Here is a 23,975-nt window from a genome sequence, read left to right as displayed (position 1 = left end):
GCCCCTGCTCTGGCGCGAAACTGGACAAAGGAAAGGGGAGTGACCACTCCCCTGACCTGCACCTCCCCTGGGAGGTGTCCAGAGCTCCTCCAGTGTGCTCCAGACCTCTGCCATCTTGGAAACAGAGGTGCTGCTGGCACACTGGACTGCTCTGAGTGGCCAGTGCCACCAGGTGACGTCAGAGACTCCTTGTGATAGGCTCCTTCAGGTGTTAGTAGCCTTTCCTCTCTCCTAGGTAGCCAAACCCTCTTTTCTGGCTATTTAGGGTCTCTGTCTCTGGGGAAACTTCAGATAACGAATGCATGAGCTCAGCCGAGTTCCTCTGCATCTCCCTCTTCACCTTCTGATAAGGAATCGACCGCTGACCGCGCTGGAAGCCTGCAAACCTGCAACATAGTAGCAAAGACGACTACTGCAACTCTGTAACGCTGATCCTGCCGCCTTCTCGACTGTTTTCCTGCTTGTGCATGCTGTGGGGGTAGTCTGCCTCCTCTCTGCACCAGAAGATCCGAAGAAATCTCCCGTGGGTCGACGGAATCTTCCCCCTGCAACCGCAGGCACCAAAAAGCTGCATTTCCGGTCCCTTGGGTCTCCTCTCAGCACGACGAGCGAGGTCCCTCGAATCCAGCGACACCGTCCAAGTGACCCCCACAGTCCAGTGACTCTTCAGCCCAAGTTTGGTGGAGGTAAGTCCTTGCCTCACCTCGCTGGGCTGCATTGCTGGGAACCGCGACTTTGCAAGCTTCTCCGGCCCCTGTGCACTTCCGGCGGAAATCCTTCGTGCACAGCCAAGCCTGGGTCCACGGCACTCTAACCTGCATTGCACGACTTTCTAAGTTGGTCTCCGGCGACGTGGGACTCCTTTGTGCAACTTCGGCGAGCACCGTTTCACGCATCCTCGTAGTGCCTGTTTCTGGCACTTCTCCGGGTGCTACCTGCTTCAGTGAGGGCTCCTTGTCTTGCTCGACGTCCCCTCTCTCTGCAGGTCCAATTTGCGACCTCCTGGTCCCTCCTGGGCCCCAGCAGCGTCCAAAAACGCCAAACGCACGATTTGCGTGTAGCAAGGCTTGTTGGCGTCCATCCGGCGGGAAAACACTTCTGCACGACTCTCCAAGGCGTGGGGGATCCATCCTCCAAAGGGGAAGTCTCTAGCCCTTGTCGTTCCTGCAGTATTCACAGTTCTTCAGCCTAGTAAGAGCTTCTTTGCACCAACCGCTGGCATTTCTTGGGCATCTGCCCATCTCCGAGCTGCTTGTGACTTTTGGACTTGGTCCCCTTGTTCCACAGGTACCTTCAGACAGGAATCCATCGTTGTTGCATTGCTGATTTGTGTTTTCCTTGCATTCTCCCTCTAACACGACTATTTTGTCCTTAGGGGAACTTTGGTGCACTTTGCACTCACTTTTCAGGGTCTTGGGGAGGGTTATTTTTCTAACTCTCACTATTTTCCAATAGTCCCAGCGACCCTCTACAAGGTCACATAGGTTTGGGGTCCATTCGTGGTTCGCATTCCACTTCTGGAGTATATGGTTTGTGTTGCCCCTATCCCTATGTTTCCCCATTGCATCCTATTGTAACTATACATTGTTTGCACTGTTTTCTAAGACTATACTGCATATTTTTGCTATGGTGTATATATATCTTGTGTATATTTCCTATCCTCTCACTGAGGGTACACTCTAAGATACTTTGGCATATTGTCATAAAAATAAAGTACCTTTATTTTTAGTATAACTGTGTATTGTGTTTTCTTATGATATTGTGCATATGACACTAAGTGGTACTGTAGTAGCTTCACACGTCTCCTAGTTCAGCCTGAGCTGCTTTGCTAAGCTACCATTATCTATCAGCCTAAGCTGCTAGACACCCTATACACTAATAAGGGATAACTGGGCCTGGTGCAAGGTGCAAGTACCCCTTGGTACTCACTACAAGCCAGTCCAGCCTCCTACATGGTGGCATTGATTTTGCCATTTTGGTTGCTTGCCCCCTTTATATGGGTAAGTACAAGCAACTTCCCCTAATCAATGATGTTGAGGTTAAGGCCTACAGGGACACAGGAGCCAGTGTAACTATTGTGATAGAAAAACTGGTCCACCCTGATCAACACTTACTTGGTCAGCAGTACCAAGTGGCAGACGCTCATAACAACACTCTTAGCCACCACATGGCTGTTGTGAATCTCAACTTGGGGGGGGGGGTGTTACTGGTCCAAAGAAAGTTGTGGTAGCCACTGATTTACCTGTAGATTGTCTACTAGGAAACAATTTGGAGACATCAGCTTGGGCAGAAGTGGAGTTGGAGGCTCATGAAGCAATGCTGGGCATTCCTGGGCATATTTTTGCTTTAACAAGGGCTCAGGCCAAAAAGCAAAAAGGATAGGGTAACTTGAATCCTGGAACAATAGACCAAGTGCTCCCTAAAGCTAGGGGTAGAAAGGGTAAATCCCTACCCACTATCCCTCCCTCTACAGATGATTCCCCTTTTGAGGAAGAGGAATACTCTCCCTGTGCAGAATATACACCAGAGGAGCTGGCAGCAGACACTGCTGAGCTTTTGGGTGCAGGGGGGCCTGCCAGGGAAGAGCTGAGTGTTGCACAGCAAACCTGTCCCACATTAGAGGGTCGCAGACAGCAAGCTGTCAAACAGCAAAATGGGGATGTCAGTGACGGTCATAGGGTGTACTGGGAAGACAACCTCTTGTACACAGAGTCAAGGGACCCAAAGCCTGGAGCTGCCAGGAGATTGGTTATTCCCCTGCAGTACAGAGAGTTTCTTCTCACCCTAGCACATGACATTCCTTTGGCTGGGCATTTGGGCCAGATGAAAACTTGGGAAAGACTTGTCCCCTGGTTTCACTGGCCTCATATGTCAGAGGACACAAAAGACTTTTGTAAATCTTGTGTGACCTGCGAAGCGCGTGGCAAGACTGGTGGCACTCCAAAGGCCCCTCTAATTCCACTTCCAGCGGTTGGGGTGCCCTTTGAAAGGGTAGGGGTTGACATAGTTGACCCTCCAACTGCTTCAGGCAATAGATTTATCTTGGTGGTAGTGGACCATGCCACAAGATATCCTGAAGCCATATCTTTAAGGACCACTACAGATCCTGCAGTGGCAAAGGCCCTCCTAGGATTTTTTTCCAGGGTGGGTTTTCCTAAAGAGGTGGTGGAAGACAGAAGTAGCAACTTCATGTCTGCATACCTAAAAGCAATGTGGAAGGAGTGTGGTGTTACCTACAAGTTCACCACCCCTTACCATCCACAAACAAATGGTCTGGTTGAGAGGTTTAATAAAACTCTCAAAGGTATGATAATGAGACTACCTGAAAAACTCAGGAGGAGATGGGATGTCCTGTTACCTTGCCTCATTTTTGCTTACTGCCAGAGCAGGCACTTAGAAGATTGGTGCAACCGGAGTCACAAAAGGAGGGTCCCATGATGTCGGAGTCCAACTCAGAGGGTTGAGCACTGCAAGACGGAGGGTTGGGGACCCAGGCTAGGCTGTGCACAAAGGAATCCTTGGAGAAGTGCACAGAAGCTGGAGCAGCTGCAAATCACGCAGTACACAGGTTTGCAGTCTAGCGTGGGGAGGCAAGGACTTACCTCCACCAAACTTGGACTGAAGGATCACTGGACTGTGGGGGCACTTCGATCTAGCTCCTGTGTTCCATGGACAAGGCTCGTCAGGATGAGATGGGACCCAGAGGACTGCAGGTGAAGGCCTGGAGGCTACCATCACCACTGCCAGCACCGCCACCTGCATCGTGGCCAGCACCACCACCTGCATCGCGGCCAGCACCGCCACCTGCACCGCGGCCAGCACCGCCACATGCACTGCCGCCAGCAGCACCACTGCCAGCAGCAGCAGCCCCAGTGGGCAGCTGTCCGAGGCTGTGGGGGAAGTCCTGGAGGCTACCACCACCACTGCCAGCACCGTCACCTGCACGGCGGCCAGCACCGCCACATGCACCGCCGCCAGCAGCACCACTGCCAGCAGCAGCAGCCCCAGTGGGCAGCCGTCTGAGACTACAGGTGAAGCTATGGAGGCTACCACCACAACTACCAGCACCGCCACCTGCATCGCAGCCAGCACCGCTACATGCACCGCTGCCAGCAGCACCACTTCCAGCAGCAGCAGCCCCAGTGGGCAGCCGTCCGAGGCTGCAGGTGAAGGCCTGGAGGCTACCACCACCACTGCCAGCACCGCCACCTGTACCGCGACCAGCCCTACCACCTGCACCGCCGCCAGCACCACCACCTGCACCGTCGCCAGCACCGCCACATGCACCGCTGCCAGCAGCACCACTGTCAGCAGCAGCAGCCCCAGTGGGCAGCCGTCCGGGGCTGGAGGTGAAGGCCTGGAGGCTACCACCACCACTGCCAGCACCGCCACCTGCAGCGCAACTGGCATCCACTGAGCAGGCGTTACTGCCGGCGAGCAGTGTGTAGTGGTGACTACGTGGGCTGCACTGCGTCCTGGCCCCTGCAACACCTGTCGGTGTGACACACAGGTGAGAGACTGTGACCTTGCCCCATCCAGGATAAAGCACACTGGGGACAAGGCCCCCTTGAGAACCAGTGGAAGAAGCCATTCACTCAGCCCCTCCTTGCCAGGATGAAGCACACTGGGCACAAGGCCCCCTCCAGAACCAGTGGAAGAAGCCATCCACTCAGCCCCTCCTTGCCAGGATGAAGCACACTGGGCACAAGGGCCCCTTCAGAACCAGTGGAAGAAAACATCCACTTGAGAGACTGTGGCCTTGCACTCCCCAGGACCAAGCAGTGGGCAAACCACCCACTTGAGAGACTGTGGCCTTGCACTCCGCAGGACCAAGCAGTGGGCAAACTACCCACTTGAGAGATTGTGGGTTTCCACTCCCCAGGACCAAGCAGTGGGCATGGAGCCCCCTCCAGCCCAGTGGCGTTGTGCCATCTTCCGGCTGAGGTGCCCACCCATTCCCTGTCCCCCTGAGGTGCCTATGTGTTTTCGACCTGATGCCCCAGCAGTGTTCTCTTCGTATTGAAGCAGGAGTCAAGTGTGGCCTTGGCCTATGTGTTTTGGCCCAGTGGGCCATTGACATTTTGAAGTGGGAATTGTCCCTCCTTTTGTATATATTGTATATATTGTACATACTGTTTATGGATTTAAGTACGTTTTTATCTAAAACTGTACTATTAAACTCATTTCACTCCATTCCTTTTGTCACTGCGCTATTCCTGAGGGCTACAGGGTGTATAAGTAATGTTGTATCTGTTTGTGTGTATGGTATTGGGGGTGAGGGTGGGGGTATTGCGTGTTGCATGTGTGTGTCACTCTCTTTTTCCTCCCCCCATGTGTGCTAGGTGTAGTACTCACCGTGGACGACTTCGCCGGCGTTCGTGTTCCTGGTATATGAGAAGGTATACCAACATTGGGAAAAAGTGCAGCTCGGGCTCCATGGCGTTGTGATTCTTCCTTGAGTGTCGAGAGGTGAGTCGTTTCCCTTCAGAGTACTGTTTCCGCCGTGCTTTTGATGGCGTTGGTACCGCCCCGGAAAAGGTGGCGGATCGGCGTGTTGTAATGCAGTGGATGGTACTTTGTCTTCTGCCTGGCTGTTGGCGGTTACCACCACCGTGTTTGTTGCTACCTCCGTGGCATTCGGTGTGTTAAAGTGGCTGTTTGTGTTGGCAGTTTCCACCATGGTCATGATTCCAATTTTTTACCGCCGGCCTGTTGGCGGTTTTACCGCCACTTTATCACCGACCGCCAGGGTTGTAATGAGGGCCATAGTATGCACAGGGTCCAGGGGTTCCCCAAGAGGCTTGACAGAGGCAATAATAGATAATACTAATGCTCTATTTGTGGTAGTGTGGTCCAGCAGTTAGGCTTACCAGAGGGTAGTGTTAAGCATTTGTTGTACACACACAAGCAATAGAAGAAAAACACAATCAATGACTTAACTCCAGACCAATAGGATTTTATATAGAAAAAATATATTTTTGTTGCTTTATTACTAGAACCACAGGACTCAATGTAACTTTGTTTCAGTTTAGTCAAGTAAACAATTTTTAAGAAAAAAGAATATCTATTTTAAAGATGGACACAGCGCATTTTCAGAACAATTCTTGGGGAAAGAGAATAAAGTACAGATCTGATAGAGACTTCTAGCTGCAGCTTCCTTACCTTAGAATTCCCTGGCGTCAGCTTCGAATCTGGAGTTTTTTCTGAGCAGTACCCTGCGCGCATGCCGTCGGGCGTCGTCGTTCGGATCCGCGTGCGTCGACCAGCTCCGCGTGCGTCCTCAGCGTCGTTGGAGCCGTCTATGACGTCACGGTTGTCTATATAGATGCCGTCTTGGCGCGCGTACATCAGTTCTTTTCCTTCCGTGCCAGTTAAGCGCAGTTTTGGAAAGAGCTACCCTGCTTCGACAGTTTGTCGACGCTTTTTTGACTGTTTGGAGTCATGTCTTCGAGAAAGACAGGATTCAAGCCTTGTGGTGCGTGTCATCGCACCATGTCGGTGACGGATCCGCACCGAGCCTGTCTTTGGTGCCTAGACAAGGACCACGATTCCACCTCATGCTCCGACTGTCGGGCCATGGCGCCAAAGGCCTTGAGGGAGAGATGCCTTAAGCTTCTTGCGGCCCGACATTCGTCTTTGGTCGGCGCGACTCCGCGGAGGTCACAGTCCCGCAGTAGGAGGAGGTCGTGGCACCGCTCCCGGAGCACCAAGTCCTCTTCCTTTCGAGGCATTCGAGGTCTTCCGAAAGGGAAGAGGCACAAGAAGAAGAACTCCAAGCGGACTTCGTCTTCGCCACACCCGTCGGCCAACGAGGCGTCTAGGGGACGTCGACGTTCCGAGCGCGGTTCTGCAGAGCCGTCGCCAGGGTCGACTTTGCATCTTCCCCCCTTTCGGGGGAGCGGATTGACCCCCACTCAAATAAAAGAGTTTTACGAGGCCATGCGTCTTGTTTTCGAGCGGGCTGTACCCTCGGGTGGGTCTTAGGGCCCGTGCGGTCAGCAGGGGCTCCTTTGGATTCAACGCCGGCGGCTTCGGCCTGGGCGCCGTTGGGGACCCCAGGATCCGATACTGGATCTGGACCGGCGCCGGTCTCTCACAGTCGGCCTCCTTCGGCGTCGACGTTTCCGCAACCGGCGCCCACCGGTGGCAGCCCCATCCTTGTTCCGGATGATCCGGAGCCGGAGCGACGTCGTGTGGATCATTGTCTGAGCATTATTTGGAACAGCCAGACGCAGGAGAGGAATGGGAGGGGTCTGAGGACCCTTTAGAAACTGGATTGCAACAGGACTGGTATGAGGATCTAGGGGAGGTCAGTGGACTGGACACGTCTCCAGATACTGGTATGCTCTCTCCTCCTAATGTGGCTACGGAGGAGGGTGCTTCTTTCGCTATGTTGGTGCGTAAGGCAGCTGAGGTCTTGGACCTAGATTTGCTTACGGTGCCAGTCAGGACGAATATCCTGACAGAAGTGCTTCAGCCGGGGGTGTCAACATCGGAGCCGTTGTTGCCCTTCAATGAGGCTCTTACAGACGTCCTTCTGGGTACGTGGTCCAAACCCAGCACAGGGGCTCCTGTGAATAGGACGGTGGGCCGCCGCCATAGACCCTCTCCCAGCGACCCTAGTTTCCTGACTCAACACCCCACTCCTGAGAGCTAGGTTGTCCAAGCCTCTACTTCCCGTGGTGCCTTCCCTTCCGCTCCCGCGGATAGGGAATCCAAGAGGCTGGATCAGCTTGGGAAGAAGATGTTTTCTTCCACCAGCCTGGCATTGAGGTCCATATACACCTCTTGCCTATTGGGCCGTTATTCCCATACTTTATGGGATACGGTGGCGCAAGTGCTGCCCCAGGTCCCGGAGGGCGTACGGGACACTCTCACTCAGGCTGTCAAGGATGGGAGAGATGCAGCCAAGTTTGCGACGGTCGGCAAGTCGGTCGTGGCTTGGACACAACCGACTTGCTGGGCAGAGCGATTTCATCGTCAGTGGCTCTACGTCGCCACACCTGGCTACGTTCTACTGGTTTTTCAGGGGATGTCCAGTCTAGCTTGATGGACATGCCCTTTGATGGCTCTCGCCCTTTTTGGTGAAAAGGCAGACTACGCGCTTGAGAGGTTCAAGGATTCTCGAGCCACGGCCAGATCCTTGGGCCTTTCAGCGCTGGCACAACTGCAGTCTGTCTTTCGCCCCTTTCGATGCTTCGTTGGGGTGTGGTACCACGCCAGCCACAGTTTAGCCACCGTCCTCAGGCTTCACAGCATCCCGGAAGAGGACGTGGTCGTGGTACCATCAGACCCAGTGGGTCTGGCCAGAGGTCGGCCGCCACACAGCTCCCCTCCACTGCACCCAAGCCCTCCTAGTGTGGTTCTGCGGGATCATGTCCGTCCAGTTGGAGGGAGGATTTGTTTTCATCTCCCTTACTGGCTTTCCATCACCACGGACAAGTGGGTCCTGCAGATCATACGGAAGGGCTACTCCCTTCCCTTCCAGTCTTTCCCTCTTCTATCCCTCCGACAAAGGAATGGCTGATGGAGGACCATCTAGCTTTGCTCCGCGAGGAAGTTACAGCTCTCTTGGCCAAGGGAGCCATAGAAAGAGTCCCGATATCAGAAGTAGGCAGTGGTTGTTATTCCCGCTACTTTCTGATTCCCAAAAAGAACAAAGGCCTCCGCCCTATCTTGGATTTAAGGGACGTTAATCTCTTCCTCAAGAAGGAGAAATTCAAGATGCTCACTCTTGCTCAGGTTTTGTCTGCCCTAGACCAAGGAGACTGGATGGTAGCGTTGGATTTGCAGGATGCATATTTCCATATTCCTATCCTGCCATTCCACAGGCCTTACCTGCGGTTCAAGGTGGGCCACGAGCACTTTCAGTTTACCGTGCTTCCTTTCGGCCTCACCAGTGCCCCTCCGGTGTTCACAAAGGTGATGGCGGTGGTGGCAGCTCATTGGCGCAGGCCAGGGATCTCAGTCTTCCCCTACCTAGACGATTGTCTGTTGAAGGCTCCTACGCCCCAGGCTCTCGTCACCCACCTCCAGACGACGACGGACCTCTTGCATTTGCTGGGGTCCACTATAAATGTGCCGAAGTCACACCTGACTCCCTCTCAGAAGCTCACTTTCATCGGAGCTGTTCTGGACACAGTACAGTATCGGGCTTATCCTCCCGATCAGCGGGTTCAGGATATTCAGGTTATGATTCCGATGTTTCGGCCTCTATCCGGGATCTCGGTGAGACAGACTCTGAGGCTGCTGGGACTCATGGCTTCCTGCATCCTGTTGGTCAAGCATGCCAGATGGTGCATGAGGGCTCTGCAGTGGGACCTGAAGTTCCAATTGGCACAGTGTAGGAAGTTGGCTCTGTATGTACTATTTCAAAGTAAGAAATAGCCTGCACAGAGTCCAAGGGTTCTCATTAGAGGTAAGATAGTGGCAAAAAGAGATAATTCTATTGCTCTATTTTGTGGTAGTGTGGTTGAGCAGTAGGCTTATCAGAGGGTAGTGTTAATCATTTGTTGTACACACACAGGCAATAAATGAGGAACACTCACTCAAAGACAATTCCAGGACAATAGGCTTTTATATAGAAAAATATATTTTCTTAGTTTATTTTAAGAACCACAGGTTCAAGATTTACAATCAGTACTTTAAATGAAAGGTACTTCACTCAGGTATCATAGGAACTTTGAATCAGCAAAATCGCATGTACAGTTTTGGCAAAAAATGGCAATAAGCTATTTTAAAACTAGACAGTGCAAATTTCAACAGTTCCTGGGGGAGGTAAGTATTTGTTAGTTTTGCAGGTAAGTAAACCACCTACAGGGTTCAAACTTGGGCCCAAAGTAGCCCACCGTTGGGGGTTCAGGGCAACCCCAAAGTTACCACACCAGCAGCTCAGGGCCGGTCAGGTGCAGAGGTCAAAGTGGTGCCCAAAACGCATAGGCTTCAATGGAGAAGGGGGTGCCCCGGTTCCAGTCTGCCAGCAGGTAAGTACCTGCGACTTCGGAGGGCAGACCAGGGGGGTTTTGTAGGGCACCGGGGGGACACAAGTCAGCACAAAAAGTACACCCTCAGCAGCACGGGGTGGCCGGGTGCAGAGTGCAAACATGCGTCGGGTTTGCAATAGGTTTCAATGGGCGACCCAGGGGTCTCTTCAGCGAAGCAGGCAGGCAAGGGGGGGGGGACTCCTCGGGGTAGCCACCACCTGGGCAAGGGAGAGGTCCACCTGGGGGTCGCTCCTGCACTGGAGGTAGGATCCTTCAGGTCCTAGGGGCTGCGGGTGCAGTGTCTTTACCAGGCGTCGGGTTTTGGAAGCAGGCAGTCGCGGTCAGGCGGAGCCTCTGGATTCCCTCTGCAGGAGTCGCTGGGGGGCTCAGGGGGGGTCAACCCTGGCTACTCACAGGGTCGCAGTCGCCGGGGAGTCCTCCCTGTAGTGTTGTTTCTCCGCAGGTCGAGCCGGGGGCGTCGGGTGCAGAGTGGAAAGTCTCATGCTTCCGGCGGGAAACGTGGAGTCCTTTTAAAGTTGATTCTTTGTTGCAAGTTTTTGGTTTCTTTGGAACAGGGCCGCTGTCCTTCGGAGTTCTTGGTCCTTTTAGATGCAGGGTAGTCCTCTGAGGCTTCAGAGGTCGCTGGACCCTGGGGAATGCGTCGCTGTTGCAGTTTCTCTTGAAGTGGGGAGACAGGCCAGTGGGCTGGGGCCAAAGCAGTTGGTGTCTCCGTCTTCTCTGCAGGGCTTCAGGTCAGCAGTCCTTCTTCATCTTAGGTTGCAGGAATCTGTTTTCCTAGGTTCTGGGGGCCCCTAAATAATCAATTTAGGGATGTGTTTAGGTCTGGGGGGTTAGTAGCCAATGGCTACTAGCCATGAGGGTGGCTACACCCTCTTTGTGCCTCCTCCCTGAGGGGAGGGGGGCACATCCCTAATTCTCTTGGGGGAATCCTCCATCTGCAAGATAGAGGATTTCTAAAAGTCAGAGTCACCTCAGTTCAGGACACCTTAGGGGTTATCCTGACTGGCCAGTGACTCCTCCTTGTTTTTCTCATTATCTCCTCCGGTCTTGCCGCCAAAAGTGGGGCCGTGGACGGAGGGGGCGGGCATCTCCACTAGCTTGAATGCCCTGTGGCGCTGTAACAAAGGGGGTGAGCCTTTGAGGCTCACCGCCAGGTGTTACAGCTCCTGCAGGGGGAGGTGAGAAGCACCTCCACCCAGTACGGGCTTTGTTACTAGCCACAGAGTGACGAAGGCACTCTCCGCATGTGGCCAGCAACATTGCTGGTGTGTGGCAGGCTGTCAAAACTAGTCAGCCCACACTGGAAGTCGGGTATGTTTTCAGGGGGCATCTCTAAGATGCCCTCTGGGGTGTATTTCTCAATAAAATGTACACTGGCATCAGTATGAATTTATTATGCTGAGAAGTTTGATACCAAATTTCCCAGTTTTCAGTGTAGCCATTATGGTGCTGTGGAGTTCGTGTATGACAGACTCCCTGATCATATACTCTTATGGTTACCCTGCACTTACAATGTCTAAGGTTTTGCTTAGACACTGTAGGGCATAGTGCTCATGCACTTATGCCCTCACCTATGGTATAGTGCACCCTGCCTTTGGGCTGTAAGGCCTGCTAGAGGGGTGACTTATTTATGCCATGGGCAGTGTGAGGTTGGCATGGCACCCTGAGGGGAGTGCCATGTCGACTTAGTCATTTTCTCCCCACCAGCACACACAAGCTGGCAAGCAGTGTGTCTGTTCTGAGTGAGGGGTCCCTAGGGTGGCATAAGACATACTGCAGCCCTTAGAGACCTTCCCTGGCATCAGGGCCCTTGGTACCAGGGGTACCAGTTACAAGGGACTTACCTGGATGCCAGGGTGTGCCAATTGTGGAGACAAAGGTACAGGTTAGGGAAAGAACACTGATGCTGGGCCCTGGTTAGCAGGCCTCAGCACACTTTCAAATCATAACTTGGCATTAGCAAAGGCAAAAAGTCAGGGGGTAACCATGCCAAGGAGGCATTTCCTTACACACAGCATCAGGGAAATCTTACAGACGTGGTTCAGATCTCGGAGGGGACTGCAAAAGATCTGCAATGGTGGTTAGTGAACTGTGAGTGGGTCAAAGGCAGACCCCACTCCCTTCCCCAACCAGATCTAACGCTAGTGACAGATTGTAGGAAGTTGGCTCTGTATGCACTATTTCAAAGTAAGAAATAGCATGCACAGAGTCCAAGGTTTCCCCTTAGAGGTAAGAGAGTGGCAAAAAGAGATAGTTCTAATGCTCTTTTTTGTGGTAGTGTGGTCGAGCAGTAGGCTTATCAGAGGGTAGTGTTAAGCATTTGTTGTACACACACAGGCAATAAATGAGGAACACACACTCAAAGACAATTCCAGGCCAATAGGTTTTTATGTAGAAATATATCTTTTCTTAGTTTATTTTAAGAACCACAGGTTCAAGATTTACAAACAATACTTTAAATGAAAGGTATTTCACTCAGGTATCTTAGGAACTTTGAATCATCACAATAGCATGTACAGTTTTGGTAAAAATGGCAATAAGCTATTATAAAATTGGACACACTGCAAAATTCAACAGTTCCTGGGGAGGTAAGTATTTGTTAGTTTTCCAGGTAAGTAAAGCACTTACAGGGTTCAAAGTTGGGTCCTCGGTAGCCCACCATAGGGGCTTCAGGGCAACCCCAAAGTTACCACACCATCAGCTCAGGGCCGGTCAGGTGCAGAGGTCAAAGTGGTGCCCAAAACGCATAGGCTTCAAAGGAGATAGGGGTGCCCCTGTTCTAGTCTGCCAGCAGGTAAGTACCCACGACTTCGGAGGGCAGACCTGGGGAGTTTTGTAGGGCACTGGGGGGGACACAAGCAGGCACAGAAAGTAGACCCCCAGCGGCACAGGGACGGCCGGGTGCAGTGTGCAAACAGGCATCGGGTTCGCAATAGGTTTCAATGGGAGACCCAGGGGTCTCTTCAGCGATGCAGGCAGGCAAGGGGGGGCTCCTCGGGGTAGCCACCACCTGGGCTAGGGAGAGGGCCTCCTGGGGGTCACTCCTGCACTGGAAGTCGGATCCTTCAGGTCCTGGGGGCTGCGGGTGCCGTGTGTTTACCAGCCGTCGGGTTCTTTGAAGCAGGCAGTCGCGGTCAGGGGGAGCCTCTGGATTCCCTCTGCAGGCGTTGCTGTGGGGCCTCAGGGGGGTCAACTCTGGCTACTCACGGGCTCGCAGTCACCGGGGAGTCCTCCCTGTAGAGTTAGTTTTCCGCAGGTCGAGCCGGGGGCGTCGGGTGCAGAGTGGAAAGTCTCACGCTTCCGGCGGGAAACGTGTGGTCTTTAAAAGCTGCTTCTTTGTTGCAAAGTTGCAGTCTTTGTGGAACAGGGCCGCTGTCCTCGGGAGTTTCTTGGTCCTTTTAGATGCATGGTAGTCCTCTGAGGCATCAGAGGTCGCTAGACCCTGGGGGACACGTCGCTGTTGCAGTTTTTCTTGAAGTGAGACGACAGGCCGGTAGGGCTGGGGCCAAAGCAGTTGGTGTCTCCGTCTTCTCTGCAGGGCTTCAGGTCAGCAGTCCTTCTTCGTCTTCAGGTTGCAGGAATCTATCTTCCTAGGTTCTGGGGACCCCTAAATACTCAATTTAGGGGTGTGTCTAGGTCTGGGAGGGCAGTAGCCAATGGCTACTAGCCCTGAGGGTGGCTACACCCTCCTTGTGCCTCCTCCCTGAGCGGAGGGGGACACATCCCTAATCCTATTGGGGGAATCCTCCATCTGAAAGATGGAGGATTTCTAAAAGTCAGAGTCACCTCAGCTCAGGACACCTTAGGGTTGTCCTCACTGGCCAGTGACTCCTCCTTGTTTTTCTCATTATCTCCTCCGGCCTTGCTGCCAAAAGTGGGGCCGTGGCTGGAGGGGGCGGGCATCTCCATTAGCTGGGATGCCCTGTGGCGCTGTGACTAAGGGGGTAAGTCTTTGAGGCTCACTGCCAGGTGTAACAGTTCCTGCATGGGGAGGTGAGAAGCACATCCACCCAGTATAGGCTTTGTTCCTGGCCACAGAGTGACAAAGGCACTCTCCCCATGTGCCCAGCAACATGTCTAGTGTGTGGCAGGCTGGTAAAACTAGTCAGCCCACACTGGAAGTCGGGTATGTTTTCAGGGGGCATCTCTAAGATGCCCTCTGGGGTGTATTTCACAATAAAATGTACACTGGCATCAGTGTGCATTTATTGTGCTGAGAAGTTTGATACCAAACTTCCCAGTTTTCAGTGTAGCCATTATGGTGCTGTGGAGTTCGTGTTTGACAGACTCCCTGACCATATACTCTTATGGCTACCCTGCACTTACAATGTCTAAGGTTTTGCTTAGACACTGTAGGGGCATAGTGCTCATGCACCTATGCCCTCACCTATAGTATAGTGCACCCTGCCTTAGGGCTGTAAGGCCTGCTAGAGGGGTGACTTATCTATGCCATGGGCAGTGTGAGGTTGGCATGGCACCCTGAGGGGAGTGCCATGTCGACTTAGTCATTTTCTCCCCACCAGCACACACAAGCTGGCAAGCAGGGTGTCTGTGCTGAGTGAGGGGTCCCCAGGGTGGCATAAGACATGCTGCAGCCCTTAGAGACCTCGTCTGGCATCAGGGACCTTGGTACCAGGGGTACCAGTTACAAGGGACTTACCTGGATGCCAGGGTATGCCAATTGTGGAGACAAAGGTACAGGTTAGGGAAAGAACACTGGTGCTGGGGCCTGGTTAGCAGGCCTCAGCACACTTTCAAATCATAACTTGGCATCAGCAAAGGCAAAAAGTCAGGGGGTAACCATGCCAAGGAGGCATTTCCTGACACAGATGCGTCACTTCTGGGATGGGGCGGCCATCTGGGGGAGGTGGGGATCAGAGGTCACTGTTCTCCGGCGGAATCCAGGCTCCACATCAACTTGTTGGAGCTTCGGGCAAACCGGCTAGCATTAAAAGCATTTCTTCCTGTTGTGAAAGGGAAGGTGGTGCAGGTGTTCACGGACAACACTACCGCAACGTGGTACTGCAACAAGCAGGGCCGTGTGGGGTCGTGGACCCTTTTTCAAGAGGCTTTACGTCTCTGGACATGACTGGAACAGCAGGGCAATGCCCTGGTGGTTCAACACCTGGCAGGTTCTCTGAACGCCAGAGCAGACGAGCTCAGCCGAAATGCTTAGAAGATCACGAATGGTGTCTCCATCCGGAGATGACGCAAGGACTCTTTCAGCAGTGGGGAGAGCCTTGGTTAGATCTGTTCGCCTCCGTAGAAAACTCGCAATGTCAGCAGTTTTGCGCATTGGAGTTTCCAAGGGGGCTATCACTAGGCGACGCTTTTCGTCACAAGTGGAGTTCAGGCCTCCAGTATGCCTTTCCACCTATACCACTTCTGCCCAAAGTTCTCAAGAAAATCAAGAACGACCAGGCCCAAGTAATCCTAGTGGCTCCGGATTGGGCACGGAGAGTTTGGTATCCAGAGCTTCTTAAAATGATCATCGGTCCTCCAATCAGGCTGCCTCTTCGGGAGGATCTTCTGTCGCAGCAGCAGGGGAAGGTTCTCCACCCGTACCTGTCAACTCTGCGCCTTCATGCGTGGAGATTGAGCGGCAACAGTTGATGGTTTATGACCTCTCTCCCGAGGTCTGTGATGTAATTCTGCCAGCCAGGCATCCCTCTACTAAGTCAATCTACGCCTGCCGTTGGAAACGTTTTGTTTCGTATTGTTCGGAGAGGTCTTTTGATCCTCTTTCTTCTTCTCTGTCTAACATCCTTTTGTCTCTCTCCCAGCAGAGTTCCTCCTTGGGGACTCTCAAGAGCTATCTTGCAGCCTTATCGGCTTTTCTTCAGTTGCCCGATCAACCATCTCTGTTTAAATCACCTACAGTACAGAGGTTTTTGAAAGGGCTTGTACATCTATTCCCGTCTGTGCCTTTCGTTATGCCCCAGTGGGATCTTAATTTGGTTCTTACCTTCCTTATGTGTGCTCCCTTCGAGCCCTTGCATAACTGTCCTCTTCGGCTGCTCACTATTAAGACAGCTTTTTTGGTGGCAATTACATCTGCCAGAAGAGTTAGTGAGCTACAGGCTTTGTCATCAAAACCGCTGTATCTCACAATCTTTCCTGAAAAAGTGGTTCTCAGAACTCGTACCTCTTTCCTCCCCAAGGTGGTGACCCATTTCCATCTGGGTCAAAGTATCACCCTACCCACCTTCTTTGCACCACCGCATCCCTCTAAGGAAGAGGAGCGACTCTATCACCTGGACCCAAAAAGAGCGTTATTGTTCTACCTTGACCGCACTAAAGAGTTCCGGGTGGACGAACAACTCTTTGTGGGGTACGTTGGTGCAAAGAAGGGTCGGGCAGTGCAGAAACTATCCATTTCGCGCTGGGTCGTTCTCTGTATAAAAATATGCTACGCTTTGGCGAAGAAGCAGCCTCCCGAGGGCTTGAGAGCTCATTCCACTAGGGGAAAAGCTGCTACCACTGCGTTAGCACGTGGCGTTCCGGTGGTGGACATTTGTCAGGCTGCAACGTGGCTTCTTTGCACACGTTCGCAAAACACTACTGCCTGGATAGCCAGGTGAGGAGAGAGGGGCATTTTGCCCGGTCTGTTTTGCAAGACTTTCTTGTGTAAAAATCTCCTGCAGACCCACCGCCATGGGTTATACCTTGGGTATCTATTCTAAGGTAAGGAAGCTGCAGCTAGAAGTCTCTATCAGATGAACAAGTTACTTACCTTCGGTAACGAGGTATCTGGTAGAGACTCTATCTAGCTGCAGATTCCTTACACCTGCCCAAGCCTCCCCGCTCTGGGGACATTTTTCTCCTGTATATATGTATATATTTGTATATATGTATTTATGTGTACATATGTATATTTTTGATCTTGGCATCTTTTTGCCTTTCTTAAAGGCATGAAAGATTTTTTTTACTCCAAACAGTTAAAGAGGTGAAATACATGATAGTTGGTTCTTCCATGACTCTGCACTTCTGGCGTGGGACGTTGTGGAAAAGAACTGACGTACGCGCACCGAGATGGCGTCTATATAGACAACCGTGACATCATAGACGGCTCCAACGATGCTGAAGACGCACGCGGAGCTGATTGATGCACGTGGATCTGAACGACGCCGCCCGATGGCGCGCGCGCAGGGTACTGCTCAGAAAAAACTCCGGATTCAAAGCTGACACCAGGGAATTCTAAGGTAAGGAATCTGCAGCTAGATAGAGTCTCTACCAGACACCTCGTTACAGAAGGTAAGTAACTTGTTCTTTTAGAGGTAAGTACACGACTTACAGTTCCAGTCTCTGGGTTATAGGTAGTCCACTGTTGGGGGTTTAAGTCAACCCCAAACACCCACCACCAGCAACACAGGGCCGGCTGGGTGCAGAGGCCAAAGTTGTGTAATTTTAGCCTGGGCTCCTACGGGGACAGGGGTATTCCGAATTTAGATTGCCAGCAGTACCCGCGGCTCTGAGGGCAGACTGGGGGTATTAGAGGAGCACTGGAGAAGCCCCAGGGCGGCCGGGTGCAGGGTGCAAACATGGCGTTGAGTTTCCAATGAAACTCTATGATGGGACCTGGGGGTCCCTCAGGCACTGTAGGCGAGGTCTGGGGGGGCGGTGTCTCGGGCACACCACTGGTCAGTCAGGGAAGAGGGCCCCCTGTTGATTGTTGCTGCAATGGGTGTCAATTTCTCCAAGGCCTAGGGGGCTGCGGGTGCAGTGGGCCCTTTGGCATTGGTTATGTTCGTCCAGGATAGTCGCTGTCAGGGGGGGCCTTGGGATTCCCTCTGCAGGCATCGCCATGGAGGGGTGGGGAGGTCAACCCAGGGTGGGCACTTGGTCACCGTAGCCTGGGGGACCTCTCTGGTCGGTTGGGTAACCTGGACTCGGGCCATAGGCGTTGGGTGTAGAGTGTTTAGGACTCACGCTTCTGGAGTGAGGTGGGAGTCCTTTAGAAGAGGTTTCTTCTTTTCTTCTTTGGACAGGGCCACTGTCCATGGGAGTTCTTGATCCTCTGTGATGCAGGCAGGCCTCTGGAGGTTGTTCAAAGGTCGCTAGACCTGCAGGATGCATCACCTTTCTTCTGCAGGTTCTTTAAAGCAGGAGACAGGCCGTTAGGGCTGGGACCAAGTCAGTGGTTATCTCCTTTCCTTTTCTGCTGGGGTTTCCGCTAAGCAGTCCTTCTTCTTCTTGTGAGGTTCTCAGGAATCGGACTAGCTAGGTTCAGGGAGCCCTTAAATACAAGAGTTAGGGGTGTTTTAGGGGTCAGAGGGCAGTAGCCAATGGCTACTGTCCCTGAGGGTGGCTACACCCTCCTTGTGCTCACTCCCTTTGGAGAGGAGAGCACAGATGGAGGATTCTGCAAGGAGGGGGTCACTTCAGCTCTGGACACCTTAGGGGTGGTCCTGGCTGAGGTGGTGACTCCTTCTTTGTCCTAGTTATCCCTCTGGACTTGCCACAAAAAATGGGGGCTTTGTCCGGGGGCTGGCATCTCCTCTAGCTGGAGTGCCCTTGGGCATTTAAACACGAAACCTGAGCCTTCGAGGCTCACCGCTAGGTGTTACAGTTTCTGCAGTAAAGGGGAGATGTGAAGCACCTCCACCCAGTGCAGGCTTTGTTTCTGGCCTCAGGGAGCACAAAGTCTCTCACCCCATGGGGTCAGAAACACGTCTCTCAGTGGCAGGCTGGCACAGACCAGTCAGTCCTGCCCTGAAGGATTGGGTATAATACAGGGGGCTTCTCTAAGATGCCCTCTGTGTGCATTTTTTAATAAATCCAACACTGGCATCAGTGTGGGTTTATTATTCTGAGAAGTTTGATACCAAACTTCCCAGTAGTCAGTGTAGCCATTATGGAACTATGGAGTTCGTTTTGACAAACTCCCAGACCATATACTTAATATGGCCACACTGTACTTAGAATGTCTAAGAATGGACTTAGACACTGTAGCGGCATTTTGCTCATTCAGCTATGCCCTCACCTGTGGTATAGTGCACCCTGCCATAGGGCTTTAAGGCCTGCTAGAGGGGTGACTTACCTATGCTGCAGGCAGTGTTTTGTGTGCATGGCACCCTGAGGGGGATGCCATGTCGACTTTAGCCTTTTTCTCCCCACCAACACACACAATCTGCAATGGCAGTGTGCATGTGTTAGGTGAGCGGTCCCTTAGGACAGCACAACACATGCTGCAGCCCTTAGGGACCTTCCCTAGTCACAGGGCCCTTGGTACCTCTGGTACCTTTTACAAGGGACTTATCTGTGTGCCAGGGGTGTGCCAATTGTGGAAACAATGTACATTGTTAGTGAAAGAGCACTGGTGATGGGGCCTGGTTAACAAGCAGGGTCCCAGCACACTCTCAGTCAAGTCAAGATCAATAGCAGGCAAAAAGTGGGGGGATAACTGCAACAAGGGCCATTTTCCTACAGTATCCATCAGAAAAAAGCATTGACGAAGGTAAGTGTAGGAAACTGGCTCTCTCTGTATAGTGCACTAGAGAGTCCAGTGGATCCCTAATTGGTATTGCAGAGGAAAAGGTTGATAGGACTAATGCACTATTTGTGGTAGTATGGGTGAGCAGTTAGGCTTATCAGAGGGCAGTGCTAAGCATTTGTTGTATTCACAGAGGCAATAATTGAGACACACACTCGAAGAATAAATCAGAGATCAATTTAGATAAAATACCAATTCTTTTATGTTTCAAACCCAAGAGCTTTGTAATCAGGTAAGTAGACTTTTAAGCATAAATATTTTGGAGTTTAAAAAATAGGCAGTTTTGAGAGTTCTTTCAATGTTATCCTATGGAGAAAACACAATGTTCAGCAAATACAGGGTTAACAGTGACATACAAAGCCAATCTCAGGGAGTTAAGGTGAGTACTAGGCACTGATCAGAACTACACCAACAGGTCACACCGGGCGGAAGTAGGGCGGCCAGGTTCAGAGGTGCAGTAAGGCGTCAGGTGCCCAATGATTTCCTATGGGAGTTTGACCCTGTGACAAACAGGCTGCCGGCTCTGGCTGGGAGGCCAGGCGGGGACAATAAACAGGTAGGTAGTAGACTTGGGGTGCTTTAGGATGTAGGGGTACCTTTGTTCCTCTTCTCCTGTGGCCAGGGGCTTCGGGTTTTTACATCCAGGAGCACTCAGGTCTGTGGGTCCTGTGTGTTGAGGCTGCATACAACGTGGGGAAGTCCGGTAGGGGTGGACCCAGGGTGGGGTTGAGCTCTTAAGAGCCAGGGATGTCATTGGCATCGATGACCCACCTCAGCTGGGGTCAGGGGTTACGGTGCAGTGGTTGCTGTAGCTGTCAGATTTTCTTTCTCCACAAGCCTGTGGGAAGGGGGCCTGCATGCAGAGGCTGCAGGCATCTCGGGAGAGTCCAAGATGGGTGAGACCATACTGGACTCAGTGTCTGGGCAGCTGGGGACCCACGTTAGCACTGTTGGTTGGCTTTACCTCGGCTCGTGAACGTCAGGTGCAGTGGTCACTTCTGGTGTTGGGTTTCTGGGGTTCCAGCAGCTGCAGAGTCTTTTCTTTGGAGTTTCTTTTTGTAGGGCATGTCCGCTGCCCATGGGAGATGTGAGCCTTTATTGAAAGCTGGACGGTTTGGCTTCTTGTGCAGGATCCTTTGAGGTCAGCAGACAGGCCGGAGGAGCTGGTTCCAGATCTGCTTATTCTTTTCCGCTTCTGCGGGTGCAACTCTTCTTTGTCCAGGTCTTCTTAGGTTGTCAAAATCTGAGTTCTAGTGTTCAGGGATGCAACCTAAAAGCTCAATTTTGGGGCATTACAGGGAGTGCCAGCCAGCAGCCAATGGGCTGACCATCTTTAGGGTCACTACACCCTTCTTATGATCACTTCTACTGGGAAGTGGGAATAACCCTTGTGGCCTAATTCCTTCCAAATAAGATGGAGGAATTTAAAAGTAGTGTCCACCTCAGCTGGTCCACTTTAGGAGTTGGACTGGCATGAAGTGTGCACTTCTCATAATTTAACTAATTTTCCTGCGTGTCCTGCTGCCAAAAGTGGGATCAGGTTGGGGGCGGGGTGGGAGGGCCCGTTGGTCATCTCCACCATCCAGAGAGACCTGGGTCTCATTACAAAGGCAGCAAGGCCTTTGAAGCTCCCTGCCCTGAATCGACCATCCTGCCTGGGAGAGGACACCTCTGCCCACAGCAGGCCTTTGTTTCAGACCCTCCAGAGCACTGGCTCTCACCTTGGAGGGCCATAAAAGCATCTGTGGTGGCTGAACTGGTCAAGACATGTCAGCCAGCACACTAGTAGGTGGTAGGTTTTGGGGTATGTGTATTTTTTTAATAAACCCATTAGTGGGGTCAGTGAGGGTTTATTATTCTGAGATGTTTGACACCAAGCATCCCAGGATTCAGAGAAATCATGTAGCTGGGGAACTCGTAATGACCACTGTCCAACACATACATTTAAAATTACTTTCCTGTGCACTTAATATGTCTCAGGATTGACAGAGACATAGCAGGGGCATATCTTCTCATGCATATATGCTCTAACCTGCCTTGATGCACCCTGCATTAGGGGTGACTTAAACCTAACACATGCAGTGATAAGGAGGCATAGCGCACAGGGATGTGTGACAGTTCATGTTTTTAATTTAGCTGCACCAACATACACAGTCTGCGATGGCAGCACTGTGTGGATTAGGTGAGAGGTCCCTAAGGGTGGCAGAATTGGTGCTGCACCCCTCAGAGACTTTCCTTAGGACCCTAGGTACCAGGGGTACCATTTACTCGGGACTTACAGTGATAGCTAAAGAGTTTGCCAATTGTGCAAAACAAATATACAGTTTTGGGGAAAGAGATCTGGCACTGGGGACCTGATTATCAGGGACCCAGTGCACTAACAGTCAAAGCCACACCTGAAACCCTGCAAAAAGGGGGGGGGGGGGCTAACCATGTCAAAAAAGGTGCTTCCCTAAAGTAAGTAACTTGCTCGTTTTTTCTGCTGCTACCTGCTTTCAGATCCTACCTCGCCTCTTGTGGTACCATCGATTTAGGTATGTTTTAGGGTACCACCTGACCAACAGAGCCTGAAATGAGGTTGCAGATTATCAGAATACTAAGGGAAAATACAGGACAGGCCATAAAAAGTCATGCCGAAGCAGGTTTTCTTTCCACAAAAGGACTGTCTTTCCTTCATATATCATCACAAATCCAACATTCAGCATGTTGGATTTGAAGAAGGTTATTGCATATCTCAGCTGTGGTATTGGTTCCCATATAAAGCATGCATATATGCTAGTTGTAAATTGGCCGAAGATAAACTGAAGGCCAATCTAGTGTACAATATTTATCTGGAAGTAATAAATGTTGTTCAAAGACTCTATGTGGTGGTGCCAAATAATATGTAGACACTATAAACGTATAAGATCATTTTACTGGTAAACTTAAAGTCTGCATATATTTTCTGTTTGGTTTAGATTTTGAATGAAAATTTGGCTAATCTGACAGCTGATTTTGAGAAGGCAACAGCAGAAAAAATCAAATGCCAACAGGAGGCTGATGACACCAACCGAGTTATTTCCCTGGCCAACAGGTATCAAGGACAAAAAGAGGGCTGTTGGTAAAGTGAATAGTTGGGGGTGAATAGATTGGCACTCTGGTAAAGGTGGTTAATGTGGACTTTGGTAACATCTTCAGTAGAGTTCAGGTAAAAGATCGTCACGTGGCACTGTAAATGGGTGTCTTGGTGTACCTAATAAATTAAGGCATATAGGGGGTTATTCTAACTTTGGAGGAGTGTTAATCCGTCCCAAAAGTGACGGTAAAGTGACGGATATACCACCAGCCGTATTACGAGTTCCATAGGATATAATGGACTCGTAATACGGCTGGTGGTAAATCTGTCACTTTTCCGTCACTTTTGGGACGGATTAACACCTCCTCCAAAGTTAGAATAACCCCCATAATGTGATGTAGGAAGGGTTATTCATTATGTACTCTAGTAAACTGGTGGTTCCCGGAAAAGGAGGGGTAGAAGGACATGTGGAAAAGGGGAGGTCATAGTGATTCAGTACCGGATGATAAAAAGAGCCTCATGGTGGGCTACAGCAGTTATGAGGGATATGTAAATTAATGACCAAGTGGAGGAGTAAGAAGGTTATTGCGCATGTATTCACCCCAGAAAATGTCCTGGTGCTGGATCTACAAGTTTATGAGTAGTAGGTTCAAACTCAATGAGTAAACAAGTAGGTTTTGAGTTCTTTGTAGAATTTCAAATGGGGACAGATGACCCTTAGCTTCAAATGGAGCTTGTTCCAGCAGACAGATAAGAAAAGAAGGCCCCACATTGGCGTGAGTGTATGAAACCAGGGATTCACAACTAAGAACATATTAGGAAAAAGATCTAAGAGTATGTGGAGCTATGTATAATGAAAACTGTTTAAAACTATATTTAGGTTCCACACCATGTGTGGCCCTAAGCTGCACACATAAGACTTTCAGCAGCGTTTTACTGGCTATAGGTAAGTATTGCCAAATGAGCAGAAAAGTAGTCTGTCAACAACTTAAAAGTAGAAGAACTGCAGCATATCCGTAGTCCATGTGTGAACAAATTCCCATTCCCACACCATGTCTGGGACCAGTAGAATCAAGAAGAAAAAGAATGGGGGCGTGACCTGACGCCACAAGATGGCGGATGTACTTGCTTAGGGCTCCGTAAAGAAGGGGCCAAAATCTGTCTTACACATGCATGCGACTCCAGGCAGCATTGGCGAATGGAACACTGAAGCGTGAACCCTCCTGACAGTTATGCTGGCGGCGAGCCACAGACTCGGCATACCGGCTCCTGTGGCGGGGAAGTGGACAGAGAGAGCGTGGTGACTGCATACTACAAGATAGTTACATATGGGCAGTTGTTGCAGGGCCTGCCATCTCCCTCTTCAGAGTCCTGTGGTGGGGCCAGCTTCACCTGGGAGGGGGCTGCACTTGTGGAGGAACCA

At 51.4% G+C, this 23,975-nt stretch overlaps 1 protein-coding gene across 1 annotated transcript in view; it reads left to right on the top strand.

Moving 5' to 3' along the window:
* The window catches only part of DNAH17 (dynein axonemal heavy chain 17), a 7,556,186-nt gene extending 7,533,585 nt beyond the window's left edge, over nucleotides 1-22,601 (top strand). The window contains exon 49 of the mRNA XM_069201738.1: nucleotides 22,455-22,601. Within this exon, the coding sequence (XP_069057839.1) occupies nucleotides 22,455-22,601 (147 nt within the window). The remainder of the gene's footprint in view (nucleotides 1-22,454) is intronic.
* The last annotated feature ends 1,374 nt before the right edge of the window (nucleotides 22,602-23,975 follow it).

This window comes from Pleurodeles waltl, chromosome 7 (assembly GCF_031143425.1).
Source record: "Pleurodeles waltl isolate 20211129_DDA chromosome 7, aPleWal1.hap1.20221129, whole genome shotgun sequence".
Lineage (NCBI taxonomy): Eukaryota > Metazoa > Chordata > Amphibia > Caudata > Salamandridae > Pleurodeles > Pleurodeles waltl.
The sequence above is the reverse complement of the archived record's forward strand: the minus strand, read 5'-3'. Positions and strand labels throughout refer to the sequence as shown.